Genomic DNA, 12225 nt, shown 5'->3' with positions numbered 1-12225 from the left:
AATAGCTGCGAAGTCTTTACCCAGCGTATCTATTACCGTCGTCTCTTCTTCTAAGTATAGTACGAGCTATAAAAAATCTTAAAAGTAGTTATAATATAAGCCTAGTTTATAGAAGATCGGAAGAGGGTAAAACGTCGTCCGCCCTTAAAAACCCGCGTATATTTAAAAATAGGAAAGATTTAGGATTTAGGATCCTAGAATTCAGTTTCTTAAATCTAGATTTTAATTTTTTCCGATCTGGTATCGCTAAACTAGATTCCAAATTTGTTTTCTAGAAAATCTACTAAGCACTGCCTCTAATAGTATGTCAATTCTTCTATATTTAAGGCGTAGTTTATTAGACTATGCTAAGGAAGCGGTTACTAAAAGTAGCTTATATGCCAGAATATAAGACAACTAGTCGACGGTTTACCAAGCCGAGCGGTGCCGCGCACATTATATTGGCGCACGTCTTTTAAATCCTCCGGCCCTTATTAATAGCCGCTACTAGCAGAGCACTAACTTATTCCTATTGGAACAACATAAATACCGGAACCTATCTCCATTTTAGTATGCATATCCTACTATACCTTTCTTATATTATCGTTATTGCAATAAAGCATCTCTAAGACTAAGAGTATAGTAAGAGAGCATTTTATTTCACATCTTACGACCAAATCCTATACTTATTAGGTAATAGGTTAAACATTTATAAAGTATCCTAGTAATACCTATAAGGATGCGGGCTTATTAGAACTAGAAAACTCTAACTATAATCCTAAGTCTAGCTCTAAAGAGGAAACTAGTATTCCAGAGGACGCCGCAGAGCCCTATATATTAGAAAAGAATGCGAATAAGCTAAAACCAAAAGAGTGGTTTAACTATATGGTTAAGGGGTACGGGTCCAAATTTACTAGGTAGTTATCCCTCTTAAGATATATCTAGGATATGGCAAAGGTAGAATCGCTAAGTATAGTCTATATTATCTACCTCCGCTAGTTGAAAACTAAATCCTATAAATCCTATAGAAAGGACTTTATAACCCTAAAGCTACTTAATTAACACCGTAGAGTAAAACACCTAGACCTATAGAAGGAATTAACGGGAATAGAGCCTTAGCTAGTAAAGCCTTGGCTAGTAAAGCCTTAGCTAGTAAAGCCTCGGCTAATAAAGCCTTAACTAGCGAAGCCTTAGTCAGCAAAGACTTAGTCATTAAGATATGCGTGCCTAAAACAATTTAGCCTTTCATTTACTAACATTACCTTGCTAATTAGCAATACCTACTCTATCCTTATCCTCTATTTAGCAAAAGCGTCGACTAAGCCTATTAACTACCTTAGACGGTTGCGCTACTTATACTAGCGATTAAGCCTATAATATCGCTCCGTAAGAGCTCTACGACCTAGCCTTAATACTATACAGCAGTCAATATAATTAAACAACAACTCTTAATTATACTTAAGGCGGCTAGAGCCTAAATAGTCTTAATATAGATACTTAAGTTATAAAACGCCCAAAATACAATAATAATTGTAAGTAGATTACTAATATATAATACGCCATAGCTAACTTAATAGTGCTCTATAAATCCTTACCAATTTAAAATACTCCGACCTAGAAACACTTAAATTTAGAAGCACTAAATATACCTGCTTTCCTAACAGATAGTTAATCTGCCGCTTACCTAGGAGGACTTAGTTAAGATACTTAGGTTATCCTCAATATAGATATTTAAGCAATAGACCCAAATGATTCCTTCTATCTCTTAGAAGAAACCATATTACTATATAGAGAAAATAGGTCATACACAGTCTCTATTACGCCGCAACTTCTTACCAATTTCTTACTTATAAAGTTTAATCCTTTAGAGAGCGTCCTATTTAAACTTTTATAGAAAAGGGAGCACGGACTTCTAACGATCTATTTAGGCGATAAAAATATAGTGTTATTTTTAAGCGACTTAGGCTTAGAGCTACTAGAGTACTCCCTATTAAGTTCTACTACGGCGGAAAAACCGCACTAAAGGATTACTAAAAAGCATACATCTTCTGCCCACCCTAATGATAGCCCAACCCTATTCCTTTGGACCTATACTAATTAAGTTATATAGAGGTGCTTATACTACCCTAATACCGCTTTATTTCTAAACAAAGACTATAAGGATATCCTTATCCGTAACTAATGTATTATTGCTAACCGTAATATTCTTATCTATCTTAACCTCTTGTTTACACTATATATTGCTTAGTAAAAATTATATTACTATAAGCTATAGAGAGTATTACTATTTTAAAGGCCTCTTGCTCTAGCTTAGCATTAAAGGAATTCTAAATCCTATGCGCTACCTCTTCTATTAATATTGTTTATATATAATGGAGAGCGCTAAACGTCTTTAGCCGCCTACTACTCCGGGGATTTCGCCTGAGGTTTTTAGGGAGATTAGTCTTAGGATTCGTAGCTATATAAAGAAGCGCTTATAGAACCATATAAGAAGTAGATGCCGTTTACTAGCCTTATAGGCCTAATAGTCGACCTATGGATACTTCTATATATAAAGCTTTTCCGCTTACTTATATTATATCTACTCCTTATAAAGTTAATTGAATATAACGAAACTGCGCTAATAACGATGGCTTAGAAGTCGGTAGGTAAAGTATAATGGGAAATAAATGGCAATAAAAAGAGCTATAAAAATAATTTAATGCCCAACCTCCTTATTCCCTTTTTGGAAGGTGGGGCAATCTACTAAGGTAGTACCCCTCTACGCCCTCCGACTAGTTACTATTACGTTATTACTACCACTAGCCACTTTGGCCCATTAAAAGTATAAGAGATACTATAACTTTCTTTTAATTATGTTTATTTAACTCTATTAAGGCAATAGTTCCTCGCTTTATATTACCATAACTTTATAGTTTAAAGTCTTAGTCCCCCTTACTTAGCTTTTTAAACTACCAACTCGCCGGGCATAAGTGCGTGGAAACTTTTTCTTTAGCCTAAGCTAGCTACTAAATCGGCTAACTAAGTCGGTTTTATAACTCCCGTATAAGGCTTATCACGGCAATTATACTTAACATAAACTGCTCATACTTCGCCTCAATTTTCGATATAGGGGGTAGGGATATTATAGGGTACCTAACCATTATACATAAGTCTAGCCTACAGTTAAGATAACAACTATAATTTAAGTATTAAGGTGTAGCACGTATATATTACCTGGTTGCATAATTAAGGTCACTATTTCTCCTATCGGCCGTTCCTAGGTATATTTGCCAATATTTATAGTATAAGTTACTTTATTACCTAGAAAGGCTATACACCATATTAAAGAGACACCAGTAGTACGTTCTTTGTCTACTACCATTTTGCTAAATCCAATAGGAAAGTCCTAAGGCGTATATTTGGCAATGTAGATTAATTTCTAGGCCTAAAAGAGTATAGAACGGACAACCTATAAATGTATTAGTGTTCTATTCTATTAATTTTAAGAGTATTAAAACTCCTACATTGTTAATAATAATATCCTCCCTAATTATGTCGCTTTTAAATATATTCTTAATGACCCCTTTTAAGTAAAGAGCGCCTTCGGATTATAAAGTGCGTACAGCCTCGTTTAGATTAGCCAGGAGGAAGAGCGTCTGTCCGATTGTTTATACTTATATACTTTAGGTATCCATCCTTTAATCGTTAATCTGCTAATGCCAGTTAGAGAGTAAGGAGCCATTTTGGTAGGGCGTGGTTGGGTTATATATAACATTAGAGCAGTTTTCTAAAAGCCATAGAATTTTAACACAACCCTTCCGTTCTACAAAAGCGTAGGAAGAGATAGCTAGAGGATAAGACGTTGCTACAGAAGGCATATTATATAATTACCTTTCTTTATTAAATGTAAAGGGACTGCGTATAACCTCTGTAACCTAATAGCGGATAGAGAAAAAAAAAAGGAAAGAAGAGGAATAAAGGATAAGAAGCAGGACAGAAAGGAAAAGTATTTTCCAAATAAACCTACACTTAAAGTTTCTCGAAGGGAGTAAGGCTACGGGCGCGCTTGCTAAGCCTGCCGCTAGGCTCCTAACCGGTTAAGTAGCGAAGTATATACATATAACTAGTAATAACTTACCTAGTAAAATGCCTTCCTTAAATTAGAATAGGTGCTGACAGCTAATATAAAAATATAATATCCAAATAAAAGTGCAAACCATTAAGAAATAAAGACATTATTCTTATTAACTTAACAACATATCTATAACACAAAGAAAGGATAGAACATGTAATGACTAATCTTAGGTTAACTAAGAATAGCCACGTACGGATATCTAAATATTTAAGCTATAAGTTGCCTTTTTTACGTTAAAATAGGCGCCGTAGTCGCAAATCTGTAACTTAAGTAGTAGTCCTAATATAGACTTAAGAATAGGTCCGCACAATGCAATTAGTATAAGTATTAAGTTTAGAGTCTGCCCAAGTCAAAAGCATTATATTCTTCACTACTTCGCTAATTTAATTCCTCTAGGAAGATAGAAGCCGATAGAATTAAACTAGAGTTCTAAATACAAAGGTATAAATAATCACCCGCTAGAACGGAGCAAGCCTAAATTCGCCTAGTAAACGCCGCAGACTATCACGTAAAACACCTCGTTTTAACATCTCCCCGCCTCTTGATCTAAAATGGAGATTAGAATTACTCTAATAGTTAGAAGCGTCTTTTATAACGGCGAATGCAAAATCACACGAATTACAACTAATTACATGCCCTAAAGCCACTTCATTAACACTATCTCGCTAATACTCCACAGCTGGCCTTAAGAAGAGCACTTCGACTAAATAAAGCTTAGTTCTAGAAAATCTGCTAATATAATAGGTGCTCTCTTAACTAAACCAGTTTTATTCCCATCTACTATTAAGACTCCTCTATAGGTGGCCTACCTGCCTACTTCTAGCAGTTAGGACAATCTATACGCAGCTTCTAGTTAAGTCTCCGTGCTTATTTAATAGCTATCTTCTTTAATATACCCTGCCCTCTAATTTTAGTGCATATAAAGCCAAAAGGGCTAATAGTTATCTTACCACTACTGCCTCTAGTTCCATAGCATCAATATTATTATCTGAAAACAGTTCCAGACGTTCTTTTGGTATATATTTAAATATCGCCAAGTATATAGTGTTGGCGAAGTTAAGCAGGTCTAAGCGTGGCAAAACCGTAAATAAATCTTCATTAAGTATATAAACCTACTAATACAATTTTATAAATATAAACCCCTAATCTTTTTTAAAATTAGAAAGTATTATTATAGGAAATGTCTGGTATATATCTGGTCTAGGGTGATATTTAAAATCTGTTTTAGAATAACGTTAAGTCCTCTATAGATAATTAAAGATATAAAGTATTAGGTTGAGGAATATACGTGCGAAAGGGTTTAAAGTATAAAGGTTGAGATTTAAGGTTAGGTGATCTAGTTTAGGACAATAAATGGAGAAAATAAGTAAATTTAGGGCTAGTTAAAGATAGCGGTCCCAAAGTCTTCTAGGAGGTATCAAAGTGTAGTATTAATCCTCCTATTTAGTTAGGTAGTAGGGAGAAGGAGCTAAAGTGGTAGAGTATAGTAGATCCTATTTACTTTAATCATAGGTAAGAGGTAGAGATAAATCCCCGTCCTTAGTCCAAAGGAGCCCAAGAGTATAAATAGAACAATTAGTTAAACGTATAGGCTGTTCCTGACCCTCTAAAATAGGATAATAAATTATTTGGAAAAAATACTGTCCAAATTAAGCGCAAAGTAAAGGAAAGTCAGAATGTAGTAACTAAAAGTAAAACGCCCTACATATATAATCTCTATATATATTTAGAGCAGTTAAGGAGCTAATATAAGACTATAAAATCAGTTAGCGACTATAACTTCTTTTATCCTAGGTTAGGGAGAGAGACAATTCCCGCGCGTAGACACGAATTAACTATAAAGGGCTACTCTAGACTTAGAATATAAGGCGAGTTTCACTTATACATACATGCGCAAGTCGAAACCCACTAATAGGATAGGCTATAGCAACCTTTAAGAAGTAAGCGGTCCAATTATACCTATAGGTAAAAATGGTTTTAATTCGTTAAGCCCTCTTTACGCATATATGTTTAAGTCGTTTGCGTATATATGTTTAAGTTATTTATAAATATATATCCAAGTCGTTTATATATATATGCGCAAGTTGCGAATTACTAATAGGATGGGCTATAGCAAATAATTTTAATTCGTTAAGTCCTCTTTATATATATATACGTAAGTTTAATGGAGCTACCAACGCCTCCTATATATAGATCTTCTAGTGGGATCTATATTCCGCCTTAGGGCTGATTTCCACTTTTATATTATCTAATAGTTCTTAAGTTAATTATAAACGATATACTAAATATAGCGATTTATACATTATATCGATAAAGTATAGAGAGAGCCAATATATAGCTAGTTTCGCCTAGTAATGCTAAGCATATACAATTACCTTCTTATTGCCCTAATTTCCTCCCTATATTTATCTCCTTACGGCTCTTAAACCGTACTCTAATTTGCTCTATCTACTAGCCATTCACTCTTCGGCATAGATTGCTTTATTTTAATCTTTAGCTTATTTACGCTAGCTGTCAATTCCTTTATCTACTATATCTGGCCACCTATTATACCGACTTCTAAATTAAACCGAGATTTCAGCTACAGCACCTTAGTTAAGGAATCTCGCCTAGAAACTAGTACTATATTATCTATCAAGACAGATTTAAAGAAAGCTATTCCTATGCCAATCCTATCTAATAGGACTATAAGCCTAGTAAATAGAAGTTCTTCCTATCCCTCTATTAGTTAACTATTATATCTAGAAGGTTACTAAAGAGCACCTTAACCCAACAACTTCTCCCAACTTTAGTGTAAACTTCTCCAAGTTAATAGCGTAAATAAATACAACGTAGGGTATGCCAGTTATAGAATAATATACTTTTTCACCCTAGAGGAACGGTATTTGTTCTATAATATTATAAAGGAAAATAAATCCCAATCGCTAGAGCACTTTCTCTACTTAGATAAGTTTTATCTATTACTATTTAATATTACTAAAACTACCAAACTTTAAGTAAGTTTAATCTTAAATATACTATAGCTACTCTAATTTAGCTATAGGAGAAAGCGAAAATAATTCTGTTAAGCTAGCGTGAATATATTAGGGAAAAGGGTATAGAGAATACTGGGCTATTATAGGCACCGGAAATTATAATATAGTGATTTAACTAGGCAGGTTATAGCGTTTATGTTTATAGTAACTACTTTTTATACCATTTAGTAAAGTGTTTAGTGATAGATTCCGGTATGCAATTACAATAAAATCTTTACGCCCCTAAATTAGTTAGCTTGCGCCATTATAGAGTATCTAGTCTATGCAGCCAGATAATCCAAAATTAGTGCCCCTACGGCAGATAAGAATCCGTACCACTGACGTCTTTGCTTTAATTCAGCCGCTTAGTAGCCCGTTAGTTAGTAAATACATTTATAAAACAACTCTCGTCTTTACTCTAATATTCTACAACTATCCCTCTTTCTTATAGTTAATACTTAACCAACCTAAAGCCTAAAAAATAAATATTAGAAGTCTAATTTACTTAGTTATACCACTGCAATCGCCTAAGAGATCAACGCTACTAGAGGCTTTGATATCAATCTCCCTATCCTTAACACTGCCAATTAACTTCGCAACACTAGATACTTGGCGGACATACGCGTTAACAGTTTATACTGCTAATGCTCCCTAGTTAATTAATTACTCTACTAATACTTAATATAGTATAATACGGCTAGGTCTTATCCCAATAGCCGCAACCCTATTATAGGTTTACTACCTTTAAGATTAGAGTATTTACTATTACCGGACTTAGGGGTTTTAGAATTAGTTAGTCTCGCACCAATATATCCTCAGGGAACACATATATAAATAGTTCGTACTATTAATACTCCCTCTTTAATTACTTTACTAATACCTAATGGAGCAGAATATAGCTAGCTCCTATCCTAATAGCCGCAACTCTAACATAGACTTACTGCCTTTAAGATTAAAGTCTTTACCTTTACTAGCCTTAACTAATTTAGAATCAGTTAACCTCGCGCCAATATACCCTTAACAAACATACGCGTTAATAGTTCGTACTGCTAGTGCTTACCTAATTCTTACTCTGCTAATGCCTAATGCAGTATAATACGGCTAGACATTCTCCTAAGAGCGGCAAGCCTTCTACCAATAGGAATGCAATGCTTATCTCCTCTCCTACTATTAGCAAGCCGTCCATAGATACTTCTTCGCGAAGTTATCTAGGCGGAAAGAAGCGTCGCAATAATACTTGCTATACGCGACCGGATAAACAAAGAAAGGGAGAAACGTGGGAGAAGATTATAGAGTCTTATCTAGACACAATTATAACGAATTATAAGAATCATTATCTAAATAAGTGCGACCTTTTATTATCGCCAGGACTTAGCAACCCTAGCGTTATAACTAGTAGGGAATCTAGCGTTACTAGCAATATATTAAGTGTTTCCTTAAACGAGTTAATACGTCTATACTCTTTCCGTTCGTTCTATTATTCTTTCCTTTGCGTATATTTAACTAAAAGTTCCCAAAATGCTTTAGAATGTTAAAGTAGAAGGATACCTCAAAAATAAACTTGTTAAAATAGATGGTTAATAAAGGGTTTAGTTAGGATCAAATTGCGTAAGAGCTGGGGTTAATAAAGAATAATTGTTAGCTAGAGTACCGTTATGCCACCTCTAGCGATCAAAGGCCTAGCACGATATGGTTAAATAATTAAGATATAGACCTATTAAATTCAAGAGCGAGCTTAGTTAGATTTGAATCGATTGCTATAATGCTTAAGTTATATATACCACTCTAATGTATATTAAGATACGAATTATATATACCCTACCTTGCTAGCTCTAAAGTATCTTACTTATCACTATTACAGTTTATACAGCAGCAATAATCTCAAAATTGATTGGCCTCTTCCCCCTAGTCTATGCCTTTTGGGCTGCTCTAATCTTCCTTTAAAAGGCATATACTGGACATATAAGGAAGATAAAATCCTTATCTCTATAAAAGGTAACCTATATAATAAGGTCGCTATTGTAAAAAAGTTCCCAGGCAGGATAGAAACTATATATCGCCTTTAATATAACTACCTTAAAAAAGTAGAGCACTACCTAAGCTAAATGCTACTATTACTAATATCTAGCACCAAATCTAGTACTACTAGCAGCGAGTAACCCAATTTTATCAGCAGCAATTATAGGAAAACTCCTACTCTGCTTAAATGCCGCCAACTCTATATCCCATTTTTCTATATCCCTGCTCCTGTAGATAACATTAAGCCGCAATGCTGGGGCCGTAGTTTTAAGTGGATAGATACCGAAAAGGCCCTTCTCTTAGAATTGGGCGGTGTCGATCCGGAATGGTCATATATTGCAATAATATTTTAGGGAAGATCGGGACTTTCGTATAAGAGAGAGTATTATAGATTAGCCTCCGCTAAAAAGGCGCAGGGACTAAATTAGGATCCTTTATAGATAAAAAAATACTAAATTAAAGGGAGTAAACTTGGGATGGAAAGCTATAGGAGTGGCTCTAGAAAGATCATTATGGGCATATAAGTAAAGTTTAACAAGCTATAAATTAGCCATTAAGAATTATGTATCTATTAATCTGAATAAAGCTCGTGCTATAGCAACCCTATAGGATATTACAGCCTACTTAAGTAGAAAGTGGCTTTTTTAAACCTATATATACGCCTCGTAACCCTAGGCGTTGTATAATGTCGTAGTAGGTATAAACAAGTGGCGTCAGCTAGTTATCTACTATATTTAGCAGCCTGCGCCTTATGCACTACTTTGCCTAGCTATCTGTTAGCCTTCCGCCGTATATAAATAGCCGTCCTCCCACCTCTTAAGAGCGGGACACTTCTTATTTAGCCTCTTACCTAGCTTAATAGATACCGACCCAATATAGCGTAGAAAGCCCTCCAATGACTATAATGCCTATATAATAGTAAGAAGCCACTAGCGAATCGAATTTGGAATAACTAAAGACGATATATACTCCCGATTTAGTCCCTAGCTCGACTTATTATACACTAACCTCCAATACACATATAGAGGGAGGCCTACCTTCCCTAATTATACTACTTAAGATATAGCAAGAAAAGAAATCGAATATAGAGGAAAAGGTAAGAAAGTAAGCATAACTTCTATAACGTATATTCTAATCTATAAAGGCTAAAAGAAATGTCTAAAATATTGTTTTTATAGAAGAGCCCGATAAGAATATTATATATATTAAAGACCACTTAAGACGCTAAAAACTTACTAACTACCTAGAACTAGGGAGGAAAGCGTAAAAAAGGCCGCTAAACTGACCTTACTACACCTCTACCTCTACCTCCCCTACTTTGGAGTTATATAAAGAGTATAGTAGAGCAAATAATTAATCTAGTTCGAATTTCGTCAAAGAAACAGGTAGCCGAAATTGAGGATGGGATAGTAAAGTAGGTAACTATACTAAAGGATACTACGCAGAACCAGTGCGACGAACTTAAAAAGGGGACGGAAAAGTAGATTGCTACACTAAAGGACACCATAGGGAGAGAGTGCAAGGAGGTTAAGAAGGGAACGGAAAAGAAGCTTAAAATACTAAGAAATGCCTAAGACATTTAGCTTAAAGCTCTTAAGGATATAATAAGATAGGGTAAGAACCTACTAAGGCGGACTGGCAATTAGACTTGCTTTTTAGCAAATCCTAGTAGAATATACTCTCCCAAAATTTAGATATTTATCAAACGTCAGGCTTTATAACTTTATACTAGTAATCTCCATCTTCCCTAATAGCATTTACGATATATTGCTCTCTTTAATAGATTAGATATCAACATTTAAGCGGTCTTTATTTATATCTCTTTACTATTAGGCCATTCTGCAGCTTAAGCGTAGTATTACATGCATGCGATATTACGTGTACTCGGTCGGATAGATAGTATACGCCTCCCACTAAAGAAATCCCTTTCGCTTTCCTGTTTCTCGGTTCCTATTCTAAATTTCCGTTTTCAGTTTCCTAAATCCTAAATCCTGACTTCGAAACATCCTTTTATATTCAATGCTTAGTAAAAATAAGTAATAATGGCCTAATAGAATAAATACCTCTTACGCCACCTCTTCTTTTATAGACATATTTTAAATCCTTTTATAGTAAAAGGTAATCTACCTTATACTTGCCAGGTTAAGTTATAGGCCTTATATTCTTAAATATACTTTAATACTACCATATAGCTAGCTACTTAGATAGTAAGCCTTCTACTACCGTATTTCTATTACTTATTTAAATTTCACTACCATAGAGCTAATATACATGTCTCTCTTTGTCTAGAAATGCCACTGCTTACGTTAATAAACGAATTACTACAGCGCTTTAAAAGTTTAGCGTTGTTATAGGCCGCGGAATATAGATAAGAAGCGGATTTTTGCATTCTACTAGAAGCAGGAGCTAACATCCAAGTAACAGACGATTTCGGTCAGACGCCGCTGTTACTAGCTGTAAGTAATAGGCACGAGGCAATAATAAAGCTACTTCTCGCATGGGATAATATCGATCCAAACTCTGAGGATAAATGTGGGGCTATGCTACTATTATTAGCTGTAGAATATGAAAGTGAGGTAGTGGTAGAGCTACTGCTTACGTGGGATAACGTTAATCTAGATCCTAAGAGCGCTCTTAGAGATACACCGCTATTACAGGCCGCGACAAACGGGTATAAGGGGGTAGTAAAGCTACTATTAGTGTAGGATAGTGTTAGCCTAAACCCTAAGGGCTTCCGTAATTGAATACCGCTATTAGTAGCTACGGAACGTAGGTACAAGGTAGTAGTAAAACTACTACTAATAAAGGACGGTATTAGCCTAAATTCTACTAATATTAAAGGTTGGACTCCGCTCTTATAGGCTGTAGAGAGTGGATAAGAGGGGATAGTAAAGCTACTGCTTATATAGAAAGGCGTCAACTTTAACTCTAAGGATAGTAATGGTCGGACACTACTCTTATAGGCTGCTTAATGGGCATATAAGACTGTAGTAAAACTGTTGCTTAAAGACGGCGTCGACGCGAAATCTAAGGATAAATATAGTAAAGCGCTATTGTGGTGGGCAGCGGAGGGCTAGTATAAGATAAAAGAAATAT

At 35.0% G+C, this 12225-nt stretch overlaps 1 protein-coding gene across 1 annotated transcript; it reads left to right on the top strand.

Annotated features, from left to right (window-relative positions):
- Nucleotides 1-11561: 11561 nt before the first annotated feature.
- On the top strand, nucleotides 11562-11990 carry K441DRAFT_595465 (ankyrin; the record flags this gene model as incomplete). The annotated part of the gene is made up of 2 exons (XM_067644994.1): nucleotides 11562-11813; nucleotides 11910-11990. Coding segments are annotated over 2 exons (333 nt in total), but the record flags the coding sequence as incomplete, so codon positions are not given.
- Between the last annotated feature and the right edge of the window lie 235 nt (nucleotides 11991-12225).

The sequence above is a fragment of the Cenococcum geophilum genome (genome assembly GCF_001692895.1).
Source record: "Cenococcum geophilum 1.58 unplaced genomic scaffold K441scaffold_92, whole genome shotgun sequence".
In the NCBI taxonomy this organism is placed as follows: domain Eukaryota; kingdom Fungi; phylum Ascomycota; class Dothideomycetes; order Gloniales; family Gloniaceae; genus Cenococcum; species Cenococcum geophilum.
This window is presented reverse-complemented; position numbering and strand designations above follow the sequence as displayed.